The 16,861-nt window shown below is 35.7% G+C and overlaps 1 protein-coding gene and 1 long non-coding RNA gene across 3 annotated transcripts; both read left to right on the top strand.

Annotated features, from left to right (window-relative positions):
- The first annotated feature begins 997 nt into the window (after positions 1 to 997).
- Positions 998 to 11,431, top strand: sncgb (synuclein, gamma b (breast cancer-specific protein 1)). 2 transcript variants are annotated; one of them, XM_073828575.1, is made up of 6 exons: positions 998 to 1,394; positions 4,354 to 4,395; positions 4,484 to 4,611; positions 4,939 to 4,956; positions 8,022 to 8,066; positions 9,953 to 11,431. In XM_073828575.1, exons 1-6 carry the CDS (start codon positions 1,274 to 1,276, stop codon positions 9,959 to 9,961), a joined length of 363 nt encoding a protein of 120 aa, XP_073684676.1. In that variant the 5' UTR covers positions 998 to 1,273; the 3' UTR covers positions 9,962 to 11,431. The 2 variants fall into 2 exon arrangements, with proteins under 2 accessions (XP_073684676.1, XP_073684677.1); XM_073828576.1 differs by lacking the exon at positions 4,939 to 4,956 and having other exon boundaries at positions 1,002 to 1,394.
- Positions 11,432 to 13,748: 2,317 nt separating this feature from the next.
- Positions 13,749 to 14,759, top strand: LOC141298482 (uncharacterized). Its single transcript, XR_012341595.1, has 3 exons — positions 13,749 to 13,836; positions 14,012 to 14,098; positions 14,192 to 14,759. It is a non-coding gene; the product is annotated as an uncharacterized lncRNA (long non-coding RNA).
- Positions 14,760 to 16,861: the final 2,102 nt, after the last annotated feature.

Below are 16,861 nucleotides of genomic sequence, written 5' to 3'. Positions count from 1 at the left end.
CAAATATACAATACATATATACTATAAATAATATTGCATACATTTATATGAAAATACATTTTAGATCCTTATTTATACATTATGTGTCACACACACATATAAAAATATATTTATATAGCAAAATATTGTATGTATTTATATTATATATATTTACATATAATTATATATAAATGTAGTAATTTATGTTTAGATATTTATATATTTTAACATATTATTATAACATATACAAGTTATTATATTAATATAGCCTCATAATAAAGGTGAATATATGATATATTGTATTAACATGCTATAATTATATTTACACACACACACATATATATATATATATATATATATATTTTTTTTTACCAAATTAACAATTATAATACATTAGATACAAATTAGACACAGATAAACTATATATATTATTAAATATACACCACACACACACACATATATATACTCACATAATAAAATAACAAATTTACATTTTACACAAATATGTGTGTGTATATATGAATATATTTTTTTTTACATATATACATTACAGTATATCATATACCCACATATATGTAATATATACATAATACACTAATATATTTGTACTGTTGTAGTGGTAATTTTCTTCATTTACTGTGGTAATGGTTAAGTGTTTATTTTAATAGGACAGATACGAATCTTTGCAAAAAATAAATTCCCAAAAATAAAGAAATAAACAACCAGGCTGTGAGGCAGGACGCATTTGTCCCCAAGGTGCAAAAGGATGGCAATAATTGTACGAAGCATCTGGTTTTAATGCACTGCTGGCTAGAGCGTAATAAATATGTAATCAGTCTGTTCGACATTGCTGTGAGAGGCAGTGCGTGTCTGCTCTGTGCGAAAGTGAGTGAGTGTGTGTGTGTGTGTGAGTGTGTGTGTGTGTGTGTGTGTGTGTGTGTGTGTGTGTGGAGGAGGGGGGGGGGGGGTGGTGGTGTGGGTGGGGGCTGTAGCCGCAGCGCGACTTAAATGCACTGCAGCATCCAGCAGGTTCTGTCTCTCTGCATCCTGTTCTCTTGCGCCTGCTCGCCTCTCTCTCTCTTCCTCTCTTTCTCTCTCATTCCACTGCTTTCCATCCACAGTGTCTGTGCATCCGTCTGTCCCAGCACATCTCTACATCTCTAAAAAATCTCTCTACATTCCTCTCTTCCTGCCATCTACAACTTTCAGCATATAGACAGACGCCCTCAACCCTCGCAAATTCTGCCAGGCCCAGTCCGTCTGCAGAGCACAATCGTCCAGCTCAACGTCCAGGATGGATGTTCTAATGAAGGGATTCTCCATGGCCAAGGAAGGAGTGGTGGCCGCCGCAGAGAAAACTAAAGCTGGAGTCGAAGAGGCAGCTCTAAGGACCAAAGAAGGGGTCATGTATGTGGGTAAGTGCAGATGTTTGCTGCTTTTATGTCTGTCTCTATGTGTGTGTGTGTGTGTCTCACGCAGGGTAAAATGATGCAGCATTGACAGTGATAATAATAGCTGCTTTCTGTAAAGGTCTCCGCAATTATTCCCAATAGATTTAATGCAGATGTGATGGATGAGTCTGCATTCCATTAGTATGTGTGTGCAGGAGAGGAGGGTCTCAGTGAGGTTGTGCTCTAGTTTGTTGAGGAACTGTGAGAGTTTAAATAGAAGCAGCTGCGAATGTTAAAAACACGGTGCAGGGAACAAAATCTGGGGTGTGGTGAAAAAGAGAGTGATGGGAGTGCAGACCTGGACGGGACAAGGTAAAATCTCATAAAAACATTGACACGAATGTGCACTAATATTTCAGATGAACTTCATAATTAAATAAATAAATGTAAATATTTATTTTACACCATGCACACTAATGACTTGCACCTAATTTGAATTATTAGCTTTTATTTTATTTAATTCTAAAGTCCAGAATGCTTATTACACATGCTATTAAAAGTGTAACAAGCAGTAGTTTAAAATTGAATATTAATGCATAAACATGCAGTGCACTACACCGCAGAAATGCATTTTAGGCTCTTTTTGAAACATTTTCTCCATGCATTCATGTGCATGTGAATGTTAGAACTACATGTCCACTACAATATAATAATTCCAACTTCATCAACCAACACTCGGGACACTACATCGTCCCGCACGCACTATAAAGTGTTGTTTATGTGCATGTGAACGAGTGAGAAAGTAAGGGGGGGCATATAGAGCGGATCAGCTGAGCACTGCAGCATTTACTCCCTCCCTCTCTGCGCTCCCGTCTCCTTGCGTCGTGTGTGCCGATGCAGCAGGATTTGCCTGGTTGTGAGTGGACTGTGATGACTAACCCTCACCATCCCCCTATGCCGCCATTGAGAGAGATAGAGAGAGAGATGGGGAAATGAGGTGCAGTGCTCAAGTGTTATGTCATAGGCTTGCAGCCCCATAGCGTCTGCTTATGCTCATCGGCACAGAAACGAACAGATGGCGTAAAGAGAACATGACAGAAAATACAAACTACAAACAACTGGGCATGAAACCATGACTGTGTAGAATTCAACGGCGTAGAGTGTTGCAGAAAACACTCCTTGATGAACCTGACTGTGGTAATCTCATCTAATCCAATCAGATCAACAATCAACCCAGCATGCATTTGGGTGTGTTGTAACCTTCATAAGCAATTCTCCACCAAGGTCACTTGTGAGGTCGCAGGCCTCACTCTAATCTAGTGCATGTATTGGCTTCAGAGTGCTTATTATGTCCACTAGAGCGTGCAGTCATTACTCAGGTTGATTGTTACGAAGGCACCCTTCGTTTGAGAGTGTAAAAGCTACTGCTTTTGATACTATGAAAGGCCTTTGATCCAGAACTGGATGTCCTGAAGATGCAGTGTCGTCATCATCACTGACGCAGTGGAGATCTCCACAACTGCAAATGATGGTGCAAACGCTTTATTTTGCAGCTCAGATTCATCCAGAAAGTCGGTTTGAAAAGGAAAAACTGTGCTTTGATAAAAAGAGCTTTAAGGTACATGCAGAAAGAACGCAAGAGCAGATGTGCTCAGCCATGCTGAAACTATACAAAACTGAGCTTTCGCATAAAGAAAGCGAGAGAGAGAGAAGAGAACTCTAAGAATAGAGATGGACAGACTAATGCAATAGTATTGTATACATTTGCTAATAGTATAAATGAAAGACAGAGTAATACGGAAGCAGTTTGAATCTAAATATTACAAAATCTATGTGACGAATCCTTATATGCTTGATGACAGCTAGAATAGATGAGGTTAAGACTTATAGACAAACTCTTCTGACCCTGGACCACAAAACTAGTCATAATTTTAACATCATTGATGTATGGTTGGTTATGATAGGACAATATTTGGCTGAGATACCACTATTTGAAAATCAAAAAAAAAATCTAAATATCAAGAAAATCACCTTTAAAGTTGTCCAAATGAAGTTCTTAGCTATGCATATTACTAATCAAAAATTACGTTTTTATATATTTACAGTAGGAAATGTACTAAATATCTTCTTGGAACATGATCTTTACTTGATATCCTAATGACTTTTGGCATAAAAGGAAAATCTATAACTTTGACCCATACAATGTATTTTTGGCTATTGCTACAAAAATACCTGTGCTACTTAAGACTGGTTTTGTGGTCCAGGGTCACATTTTGGTATCTTATCTGCGTTGAAGTGCTGCTGGAATTTCTCCTTATTTGCATAGATCCGTATAGTCCTCTGTCATCTGTGAATAGACACATAAACAAGTTTAAATGATTAGACTATATTGCTATCAAGCCTCAACATATTTTAGTCACTAAGACAGAAAAACAGTCTAAATATGACAATTATGTCAGTGTTTTTTTTTTATATTGCTATTCAGAAAATACATTAAGTTTAGAAACTGACAGTAAAGACTTCTTACATAGTTAAACAAGCAGATAAATAAATAGATAGATAGATAGATAGATAGATAGATAGATAGATAGATAGATAGATAGATAGATAGATAGATAGATAGATAGATAGATAGATAGATAGATGTTTATGTCTCAGTGTCTCAAGTATGTTGCATATTTTTGAAAATCTGTTGTGTATATTGTTAATGTTTATTCTGTTTTACATATTTTTAATTGTTTTCACTTGTGAAATATGGTAGACTCTATGTACAGACTCTGTGGACAGTAAACTATCCAGTGTTCTTAAAGAAAAAAAAAATGCTGTTCTGAAAATATTGTCAATTGTTATGACCACACATCAGAAGTTGACAGAATATCCATAACTAGGATGTCTTTGCCTCTATTTATGGAATTCGTTAGCTGTTTTTGTTTCAAGCCGCAATTTTCGGAAGTACGTTTCATGTTTATTTCTCATGTTTCAGGCAACAAGACAAAAGAGGGAATGGTGTCAGGCGTAAACACAGGTGAGAAATGAATATGTGTTCATCTTTAGAGAATAGAAACTGAGAATTGAGAAATCCTTCACTTTCTGTAATATCAACCCCCAAACAGTTGCCCAGAGGACCACCGACCAGGCGAATATTGTCGGTGAAACAGCGGTAGGCAGCGCTAATGAAGCTGGACAGAAGTCAGTAGAGGGCCTGGAGAATGTGGGTGCATCAACTGGCCTAGTCAATCCGGTGAGTGCCTGCGTTTATTCTCTTCTCCACCAGCACTAGATGTCGCCCTTTCTCCTTTTAGTTAACCCAAAAATCCAATTAAACTCCTATCTTTTAATTACCACATTATTTTTTGCGTACTGCATTTTAAAGATGTTCATTTAGATTTAAATGACTCAAGTCTAGCCTCAGGGACCTCTGTCTAATCTGAGGTTAGACCACAAACTTAACATCTGTTTGACTTTAAAACTGTTTTGTTTAATACTGTGTAGTACTGTGTAAATACTGGTATTTTGTGTCTAACATATTCTATTTGTTTTTCCCTGTTTACAATTGTGCTGTTAACAGGATGAGGCTTTATATGAGGTGCTTATTTATTGGGGTTGGGAATGGTTGATTTGGTTTGTAGAGAGAGATGTGCTAGTATATAGCCTGTGAATGTGGCATATATACTTCATGCTGCATATGTTAGCTGACTGCTGTATCTCACCACACTGATGGGGTGAATGTGCGCAACCATCCCTATAACAGTAGAGCTCAGTTACCTTCATTCAATCCCCGCTGGAGTCATTCTCTCATTGTGCGTAATGAGAAAGAATGGCTGCATTGATTAACTCATTGATTACCCGAATTCCCGTCAGTTCCAATCAAGTTTAATGAGCTAATATTGTGTTCAGTAAGTTTCAGCAGATCAGTGTTATTTGTGACCCTGGACCACAAAACGAGTCTTAAGTAGCACAGGTATATTTGTAACATTGTATGGGTCAAGATTATCGATTTTATACAAAAAACATTAAAGATCATGTTCCATTAAGATATTTTGTTAATTTCCTACTGTAAATATATCAAAACTTAATTTTTGATTAGTAATATGCATTGCTAAGAACTTCATTTGGACAACTTTAAAATGATATTCTCAATATATAGATTTTTTTCACCCTTAGATTACAGATTTACAAATAGTTGAATCTCTTTCACATGTTGTCCTATCCTAACCAACCATGCATCAATGGAAAGCCTATTTATTCAGCTTTCAGATGTATAAATCTCAGTTTTAAAAAGATTGACCCTTATGACTGGTTTTGTGGTTTTGTGGTGATTTATATTATGTATTAATATTTTGATTTAGCTTTTATTTTTGTATATTGTTTTCATTTTCATTTTAGTTTACATTTTAGTATTTCCTTGTTTTATTTTTCTATTTTTTTCTAGTTTTATAATTCTATTTAGCTTTCATTTTATTTTCCTTATAGTTTTAGTAATTTTAGTACTTAGTTACCAATGCCAAGTTTTCTTTTTTAAGTTTAAGATTTTTATCTGATATTTTATTTTAGCTTCATTTTAATTAACGTAACTATTATTAATAATGTTAGTTTTAACAACAACACTGGAGCAGATGATAAATAGACTGCAGTGATTTTTATTCACTTGACAGCAAAAATACACTACCAGTCAAAAGATTTTTAATGTTTTAAACAAGTTTATTCTGCTCGCTAAGCCTGCATTTATTTGATCCAAAGTACGGTAAAATTTCGAAATATTTTTACTATTTAAAATAGCTGTTTTCTATTTGAATATATTTTAAAATGTCATTTATTCTTGTGATTTCAAAACTGATTTTTAGCATCATTACCCCAGTCACATGATCCTTCAGAAATCATTCTAATATTTTGATTTGCTGCTTATAAATGTATTAATATTATTATTATTATGTTGTAAATAGCTGAGTAGAGGTTTTTCAGGTTTCTTTGATAAATAGAAAGTTTCAGTTGATCAGAACTGATCTACAATATAAATATTTTGTAACATTATAAATGTCTTTATTATTATACAGACATTAAGCTTTTAAATGGTATAGTGTATAATGTTACAAAAGCCTTTTTATTTCAGATAAATGCTGATCTTTGGATCTTTTTGTTCAAAGAATTCTGAAAAAATGTACTTAAATGTTTTAAATATTGATAATAATAATAAAACAATGTTTCTTGAGCAGCAAATCAGCATATTAGAATGATTTCTGAAGGATCATGAGACTGGAGTAATAATGCTGACAAATTAGCTTTGATCAATTTTGATCAATTTCAAAATATATTCAAATAGAAAGCAGTTAAATAGTAAAAATATTCATTTTATATATAAAATATTCAAGATTTTACTGTTATTGCAGTACTTTGGATCAAATAAATGTAGGCTTGGTGAGCAGAAGAGACTTCTTTAAAAACATTAAAGTTCAAAAACGTTAATGTTCAAAAATGTTTGACTGGTAGTGTAATTTATGCTACACAAATACCATCACAGAGAAGCAAATATTTACTAAATATTCACATGTGGGTGACTTGTATGACAAGCAAATGACAGATCTGTCCTCATATTTACCTCTTATAAAGTATGGCTTTCCTTTTTATCTCTCATTCCCAACTAACATCAACTAACAGCCTGGGAACTCTATCATAAAAATAACTCAGCTTCTAACAGGGCACATGTTCTGACAGGACAGAACTGATACAATAAAATATGACTCACCAAGTTAATAATGCTGAACAGTTGCACTTACACATCCTTAGGCAGCTTATCAATGGCAATGTGCCATTGCATTCTGCATTTCTGACTGCTCGTGGATGCATGGTTTTGTTTTTTCCTGTGCAATATTCTTGCTACTTGCCGATTCTCCTCTTGAAAATACTGTTGGGGAAAGAAAAATCACTAATATGAATTTTTTAAATGTTTGGACATTGTGCATGTTGGAATGATGGCTTATCTAAAACGTATTACTTCAAGTACACAAGATGTTTGTCTTCAAAATCTTGAAAATGTAAGCACATATTACTGGAAATGACTTTCCCTTTTCTTTTTTTGGCATATGTTGCAGATTGCAACATTTTGTTGAATAGCCTGTTTAACTTTGAAGTATGTTTGATAAAAGTAAAATAGGTTGCACACAGCATATTGTGCTGATTTCAGGGGCTGTAAGGAAAGATTTGGTTGGGGATGCAGAGAAGAAAGAGATTGAATTAAGTCATTTGAGGATGACAGAGTGTCTGGACCTGACAGTGACTCAGCAGAAGAGTTCAGCACAGCCGTACTGCAGAGACAGAACAAATAGAGACAGAGGAGAAGATGTGCCTGCCAGCTGCATTCATCTTCCACTGGAACTTCATGGCCATCGTTTATTACATCCCTCTGTCCCTCCCTCCATTCCTGCAGAGACAGCAGTCATAACACTCTGCAGTGAACAGACAGTGTCCCTCTGCACAGGCAGTGTCTTAAAGGCCCATGGCTGTGCTGCATCCCTGCATGTTATTTAATATGGCTGTTTAACATGACAAAAGCTGTTATTGCACTCCATATGAAGATTCACTGCTAAATATATGAATGCCAGATGGAACTAAAGCAGCTGTATTCTGGATGTTAATGGTGTGTGTATTTCACAGGGTGACTTCTCTCATGGAGGCATGGAAGGAGGAGACGGTGGAGAGGTGAGAACAAAGGAAAAAGTACTTTCCATGAAAACAGTTCACTTTGGTGTCCCATTATAGAGGGTTTGCATTTACGTCACGATTTGGTCAGTTATCCGGAAGCACGGGCATATTGGTGAAACTCGGATGTAAACAACAGCATGGATGGCATGGTTAATGTACTACTGAATACATTATTCTGCTAATTTATGCTGTCTAAACCACGCATGGAAGCTGATAAATCATATAGAGCAAGAAAGGGTGCATTATCACTGTTGGGGTATTTTATGCTCACAAAGGCTGCATTTATTTGATCAGAAATAACCACAAGCATTTCTTATTATTATCAATGTCAAAAACTGCTGCTTGTGCTTGTGTAAACCATGATACCCTTTTTTAATATTCTTTGAATAGCAATATTAAAAATAGTAATGTTTTGTAACATTACAAAGATCTTTACTGCCATTTTTAATCAATTTAATGTATTCATATTGTATAAGAGTATCAATTAATTAAAAAAAAAATCCTGTTGACAACTTTTGAACAGTAGCATGTAGATAACATATTTTACAACTATTTATTATTATTTAAATTAATCATTATAAAATTTATAACATTATATACTATACACCTTGCAGAATCTGCAAAATGGCATTTATTTTATCAAAATAAGAGGGCTGATACAAATTGCATGTTATTTTTTTATTTATTTAGTACTGACCTAAATAAGATATTTCACATTTAAAACGTTTACATGTAGTCCACAAGAGAAAATAATAGTTGAATTCATAAAAATGACACCGGTTCAAAAGTTTGCATACACTTGATTCCTAATACTGTGTTGTTACCTGAATGATCCACAGCTGTGTTTTTGTTTAGTGATAGTTGTTCATGAGTCCCCTTGTTTGTCCTGAACAGAAACTGCCTGCTGTTCTTCACAAAAATCCTTCAGGTTTCACAAATTCTTTGGTTTTTCAGCATTTTTGTGCATTTGAACCCTTTCTAACAATAACTATGATTTTGAGATCCATCTTTTCACGCTGAGAACAACTGAAGGACTCATATGCAACTATTACAGGTTTAAACACTCACTAATGCTTCATAAGGAAAAACCATGCATTCAGACCCAGGTGTGTAATTTTTTTTGACAGAATGAGGATGTGTACATTTTTCTTATTTTGCCTAAGTATCACGTTTTTTTCATTTAGTACTTCCCTTTCAGAAGCTACAGAAGATACTTACATGTTGCCTAGAGGACAAAATAAGTTAAATTTACCCTGATCTCAAAATTTTAAATGTTTTCACCCCTGGCTCTTAATGCATCGTGTTTCCTTCTGGAGCAACCTTCTGTAAGAGTTGCAAATGAGTGCCTCAGTTGGGACGAAGGATCTCAAAATCATAGTCATTATTTGAAAGGGCTCAAAAACACAATAAAAAAATGAATTTATGGGACCTGAAGGACTTTTCTGAAGAATAGCGGGCAGTTTAACTGTTCAGGACAAACAAGGGACTCATGAACAACTATCACTAAACAAAAAAATCCCAGCTGTGGATCATTTAGATAACAACACAGTATAAAGAATCAAGTGTATGTAAACTTTTGAACAGGGTCATTTTTATAAATTCAACTATTATTTTCTCTTGTGGACTACATGTATATGTCTTTAATGTGAAATATCTTATTCAGGTCAGTACTAATTAAAAAATAACATGCATTTTGTTTGATCCTTCTTATTTTTTTTTTAATTTGACCTCCCTCCAATCCTGAATTTCACTAAGGATTACCAGGAAAAGGAATGACTTTTGAACTCTCTTCATGGAAAGCGTCCAATGCATCTGCAGAGATAAGAATCCCAGTATTAAACCATCTATGAAATGACTTACTCTGTGTTCTTTCTGTTCATCAGGGTTATTAGTCCAGAAGCCTGAAGCTGAAATGGTCCCCTCTCTTCCCTCTGACTCTCCACCTCTGAGTTTCTGCTCCAAAGCCTCGCCCCTTCCAGACTCCAGATGTTACTGATATTTTTTTGTGACTGTATGGAAAACCAGAGACTTTACCTGAGTCCTGTAGCCGTTAGATGTGTGACGCTTCCCCTTTTCTCCATCTGTGGTGTCGTCATGCTGTTCTAAAGTGTTATTGTCATTCCTCTACCCATCCACACCTCATCTAAAACACACATGCTCATACATACACAAAAAATGGACAGGAACCGTGAAGCCCAGAGGCTGATATCAGAGGTCGAGGTGGTCTTTTGGGAGCATGGCTGAAGAAGAAAAAAAAAAAAAAAAAAAGATACCCGCATGACCAGTAATGTAAGAAAAGCAATACATCTCATTTCATCAGGGCATGTAGCAATGTGCGTCTGGATCTTTGTGAGATCGTAGCCATGTTTCAATTTATTTAGTCTTGAAAATGCTGCAATGTACGCAATGACAAGTTGTGAGTACATTAAGAGATACATTACATTCCTTTAGTTCAGTATGTGTGCAGAATAGAGTTACTGTGTGCTTGACCAATAGACTTATCGTGTGATTTGTTAGAGTAAGAACAAATATGTTTATTCACAAAATGTGAACACATACTGTATACATAGATACTGTAAAAAAAAAAAAAAAATTATCCGTATTGATGTAGCTGTGCTAGACTTGCATTTCCTCATTAGCTTGTACACGTGAGATTTGGTTGGGGCTGGGATTGAATGAGGTTCTGCCAGGACGAGTTGATGTTATAGAAAGTGATCAAATCTTTCAGCACATTCTGTTTTGTCCTGATTCTGTTGCAATGCATGTGAAGTCGGTGTGCGATCATGAATTTGTGATGCCCGCAATGTAAAAGCAATACTACAGCACCATTGCAAGGTTTGTCATTGGTCTGTTCTGTAGCACTGTGCTGTGCTGACTCTAGGCACTGTGTTTTACAAAAGGAAAGCTAAGAAGTGTAGAACTGTCTTCATCTTCATTGAGCCTTGCCATTATGGCCACCCAAACCCCGCCCCTGTCCTGTCACTCAGCAGTGTGTTCGGATCCACCCCAGGCTTGTGTCTGCTGTAGGTAACTAGGACAAAGCTATCATTGCAGTTTGTTCTTTCTTTGAAGCCACAAAAAACTGAAGACTGCATGTTGCCTTATCAGCACTCCTATATTCACTTACACACACACACACACACACACACAAAGCTGATCAAAACACAAAAACACAATCTTCTCAAGCTATCGTTCTTTGAGCCTGTCTCTTTTTTCTCTCTCTGAAACACACACACACACACACACACACACACACACACACACACAAACAAATGTCCCACATAACTTTTATGTTGGCATCAAAGCAGGCAAGCTGATTTTATAAACTGTATAAGTGAAATAAAGAGTTTTGTTGAAATCTCTGCTGATGTGTCTAATTTGATTTTGCCAGGATGATAGGAGAAGTGTCTTCTGTTAATGTATGCACTACAACATACACTGAAAAACTGTGCAGAAACAGTCTACACTCAGAAACTGCTAGTAAATTTTACGATTATTTATTCCACCCCTGAATGTATGCTACGTTGTACAGTATATTAAAATGGAGGCGACAGAATTGCATCTGACAGAATGTGCACTGTAGCACTAAATATAGTAGGCTATACTTCTTCAAAAGCAGATTGTTGAGACCTTTTATTAAGAATGTAATGAAGTTTATTTGGTTATGTAATGCTGGAGAGAAGGGCGAGGCTGTCACTGTATCAGCTCACAGTAGTCTGTGCAGTAGTTAGACTAGGTAAGTTTTGTAAAGAAGTCGCACCACAACAATTTTTTGCACAAATGCTCCCAAATATAATTTGAGATTAAATTTTTGAGAGCTTATGCGACCAAAATGGTTGCAATTTCGAGCCCTGAAGTAACACACTAAATTCAAGTCTCAAAGTAAAGACTGAATTAGAATTTTCTTGTAAAATGTACTTTATGATCTAGCACTACAGGATCAAGATCTGCAGTGCTCAACAAACAAACACCAAGCCAAAACACATTTACTCACCACAAGCAATTATCCACCACTCCCATCAGCACATACCCAGTATGCAGAGCAAACTACTGAGTCTGGTTAGCGAGACAATTACACATTGGGGGAAAAAATGAAAGAAAAAGCAGATCTGTTTGAACATGCTTGGTAATGTGCAGTGTTGGGAAGTAACACATGTAATAAAATTACATAATTCACTTACAAAATTAATGTAACCTACAATCTTACAAAAGAAAAACCTACAAAAGTGTCGATTAACTGATTACCAGTTGCAAACATTTGTTAGAAATTTAGGAAAGCAATTAAATGTAATCAGTTACACTACTTATTACATTTCCAGAGTAACCTTCCTAACACTGGTTATGTGTCTTTTGACCAAATATTGATTAAAGGAATAGTTCACCAAAAATTAAATTTTTCTGAAAATGTACTCACCCTCAGGCCATCTAAGATATAGAGTTTTTTTTTTTTCATGACTTGCTCACCAACGGATCCTCTGCAGTGAATGGGAATTCAAACGCCTAAAAAACATCAAAAGTAATCCACATGACTCCTCATGGAAAAAGTTGTGTGTTTGTATTAGGAAACAAATCCATCATTAAAGAAATAGGGCATACAGTTGAAATCAAAAGTTTACATACACCTTGCAGAAATGTTAATTATTTTAGCAAAATAAGCAGGATTATTTTTTTTTTATTTAGTACGTAGTAGTATGCATGTTATTTTTTATTTAGGATTGACCTGAATAAGATATTCACATATCACATGTTTCCATAAAGTCCACAAGAACAAATAATAAAACCTTTTTCTTCTGAAGCTCAGTGAGCATTTAAACCTTCTGTGAACCTTCTGTGAGCTGCATATGAATCCCTCAGTTGTTTTTAGTGTAAAAAGATGATCTCAAAATCATAGTCATTGTCCGTATTTTAAGGGACGGGTGGCAACCCTACCCAGCAGTGACTGTATTTCCTCCGCCAGCAGAGGAATCTCAACCTGCCACAGGAACTGCTGAAACAGTTCTATTCTGCCATCACTGAATCTGCACTTCAATTACCATCTGGTTCAGTTCAGCTACCAAGTCTGATCTCAGAAGATTATGTTGGATAGTCCGGACTGCTGGACGAATCATTGGTACAACCGTCCCTACCCTTCAAGGTCTGTACTTATCCAGAGTACGAAAAAGGGCTGGCAAAATCACTCTGGACCCTTCACATCCAGCACACTGGCTTTTTGAACTGTTACCATCTGGTCGGCGCTACAGAGCACTGAGCACCAGAAGGGCCAGACACAGAAACAGTTTCTTTCCTCAGGCAATCCATCTAATGAATACTTGATCGTGGAACATACAACACTATTATACACTCTTTATTCATTATTCAGTTATTTAACTCACATACCTACTTACATTCAAATTTTGCACGTAATATACCTGTAGATAGTAAATTTAATTTTTTTGCACATTGTCTGTCTTGTATACTTGTATATCGTTCCTTTTATAATCTGTGTCGTCTTGTCACTGTCATTCTGTAGCACTGTGGAGCTTCTGTCACTACAACAAATTCTTAGTATGTGTAAACATACCTGGCAATAAAGCTCATTCTTTTTTTCTTTTGAGTGGGTGTTCCTCATCCAGTGCTTGGTGGCTATAAGTCCACCCACCCCCACTACAGCCTATAAGTACACACATCTCTGATGCACACGCAGTTGCTGATTAACATCAGACACGAAACATGAATTTCGTCAAGGGAGCAGCGGATGGGCAGGTGGACAAGATAATCGATCAGGCTGGTAAGATTAAGACTTACTTCATAATCTTTTGAACTTTTTAATTTGAAAATGAAACTTAAAACTTAAAAAACTTATGTAAGCAATTAAATGTATATCAAGAAGTGCTAGTAATGTCTGTAATTTACAGCTTACTTTGTACAGACATGATCATTAACTCTTGTAAATGTCATATCAGCTGGTGTTGCCAAAGAGAAAGTTAATCAGATAATAGGAGGAGACAAGAAAAAGGCAGGAGGTGCAAAAGACCAGAAAGGCGCTGGAGGTAACATTTTAGTTTTATTTGATAGGAAAGATACCTCACTCTTATCATATTCATCTAGTTTGAGACTCTCTGATCAATACATTCTGTCTGTAGGCGTTGGCGATGTGTTGAGCGGCGCGATCGGCAAAGCTGATACGGATGCTGCAGCAAAAAATGCAGCTGATTAGGTTTTGGACTTTGGGAAGAACCTGTTCCAGTGAGCCTGCATACTTTAAACATAACCTTTCTCACTCATCACTGGACTCTAACTGGACCCCACAATCCTCCATCTTTTTTTAAACTGTAAATGGCAGCACTGAATGTTTCTCCAGAAGCTGTTTTATATCATCTTGAAATAGTCAATGCCTATATTCCTGTTTTCTGCATCTTTGGAGATTTTAAAACAGTTTAATTCATAAAAAGCACACATTCACAAATATGCTATAGTAAAAGTAATTATAACTATTAGTTAAACAAAGCCAATAAAACTGATGCTTAACATGATGGAAATAAAAAAAGAGCTTTTGATCAGAGGGAGATTGAGTTAGCTTACACTGAGTACTTTTTTAATGCTTGAAATGATTTCTGTTATATTGTCAAACATGATGTCATGTTTTAAGATCAGACAAACCAGATTATATAAAAAAAACTGCACAGAATTATTAAAATCCATTACTGATAATTACTGGTGTTTGTGCTGTTGTTGTCCCACTTCCTTGTGGATTTCCTTCAGGAATTGATGGCTAGTTAAAAGGAGATTTAAAAAATAATAATAATAAATATCTCATAAATGGACTACATAGTGCATTCAAGTCATGTCAAATAGATCATGAGTTTAAACACGAACGTCAACTCAAAGTTTACAAACAGGATATAAGAGTGGGCGCGGCCATTTGTATATTTGGCTTTGGGCTATTTTTTTGCTGAACAAAACAGCTCGTTTCACTGCTTGATATTGCAAACTGGTTTGTTTTACCATAATATTTTAATCTGTTACCTTAATTATGAACATACTGTTTTGTAGTGCAAACAGATTTACCTTTTACTGCACACGGGTATTCTTCACGTTATTTCTGTATAGCGGCTTATGAACCAAAAGTCTCGTCCATAGGCTTCCTCGTTGATAAAGAAAAGGTGGATAACGATTCAGTTTACACCTCATTTCTGAACTGAAAAGAAAAACAAACAAACCTGGTGCATTCAGTAATTTTTTTGTAGAAGTAGAGTTAAAGACAAGAGAAATCTTTTGGAAAATCTTTTTTTTTGGTAAAAAATTTATTTACAGCTTTTTTACCTTTAATTTACAGCTTGGGAAAACACTTCTCTGATGTGCAAACTTCTTGTTGCATAACGATGAATGCGCAGGTGCATACTCACATGTGAACTGTTTACAACGGAGAGTGAGGACTCATGTGCAGACCTTTCCCTGGCAGTAACAGCTTCTAAAAACCCACACCGTAAAAGTTACAATGGCTGATTTTTTATTTAATTTTTTATGTACAGTCCTACTTGTTTCACCCAGAACACTAACTTAATGTATTATCCACCTTATTCTTCAAAACGGAAGGACTTCTGGTTCATTAGCTGCTATAGGAAAATAAAGAGAAGAATAACAACATGCAATAAACGTTCAAACTGTTTGCACTATAAACCAGTGTGTTCATAACTAAGAAAATACATTAAAATAATATGGTAAGACACATCAATTTGCAATATCAAGCAGCAAAATGAGCTGTTTTGTACAGCTAAAAATAGCTGGACTCCGGATGAGACCGGAAGCAAGGCCCATCAAATTTAGAAATGGCGACGGCTACTCTTACGGGAAAAATAAGTAAACAATGCCTCTGAACCAAATGAAACTTGCATATTTTGATGATTATTGCTGCTGAAAATGGTCATTGATCATCATGTTTTGGGCTGTACTAATCGGTCAGACCAGGAAAAACATTTGGAGTACTACAGACTGACAAAAGTTATAACAAATCAAGGAGAAGAGTGCAAAAACTGTCTAAGGAACAAAAGGCATTTGTGGTTGGCCAAACTGAACTAGGATTTCCAGAGCAAGAATTTTGACATCATTTGGTTTGTTCTTATTTCTGGTCAGGTAGGTGAAATATTAGGCTATTATCTTAATTAATACTGCTCATATGTATCTTTACTACCAATTAACTGCAGTTTGTCAAAATAGTGCGCCCTTTCCTGCTTACTAAGGCCTTCTCTATATAATTTAGCAGCTTCCATACGTTTTTTTCTGTGGTTTGGACAGCACAAACCTATTTAGTAGTACATTATCTGTGCAATTCATGCTGTTGTTTACAGCGATATGGCTGTGCATACGGGTGACTGAATAAATCGTGATGTAAATGCAAATCCTCTATTGGACCAAAAGAGACTAAATAGGTTTCTGTTCCTTTAAACTTAAATTTCCACAAACCCACCAACTATAAACACATTCTTTAGCATCAAAATAAATAAAACAGAAAAATTTTTGGAAAATGATCACAAATCAAATTAGATACTGCACATCTCAAAAACTGAACCAGTGTAAACATGAATACAGCTTGTCTCAACTTTTGCCACATAAATTCTTAGACTGCTTCCCTTATGACTCACACAACCCTGTTTTCACCCAAACAACAATTCAACAGTGAAAGGCTATAATGGCAGTACTTCAATAGTATTGTGTGTGTGGTGTGATGCCATGCCCTGTATACAGTAGAAACAACACTTCTGAGGGGGTTCATATTGAAGTTCAACGTCTTGTTTTAGCAATTAAATGAATTT

The sequence above is a fragment of the Garra rufa genome, chromosome 22, assembly GCF_049309525.1.
Source record: "Garra rufa chromosome 22, GarRuf1.0, whole genome shotgun sequence".
Classification (NCBI taxonomy): domain Eukaryota; kingdom Metazoa; phylum Chordata; class Actinopteri; order Cypriniformes; family Cyprinidae; genus Garra; species Garra rufa.
This window is presented reverse-complemented; position numbering and strand designations above follow the sequence as displayed.

Excerpts from the sequence above, each read along its gene's own strand:
- sncgb (XM_073828575.1), top strand. The coding sequence starts at position 1,274 with ATGGATGTTCTAATGAAGGGATTCTCCATGGCCAAGGAAGGAGTGGTG. Across the intron at positions 1,395-4,353 it reads AGAAGGGGTCATGTATGTGG|GCAACAAGACAAAAGAGGGA; the intron begins GTAAGTGCAGAT and ends CTCATGTTTCAG. Across the intron at positions 4,396-4,483 it reads GGTGTCAGGCGTAAACACAG|TTGCCCAGAGGACCACCGAC; the intron begins GTGAGAAATGAA and ends ACCCCCAAACAG.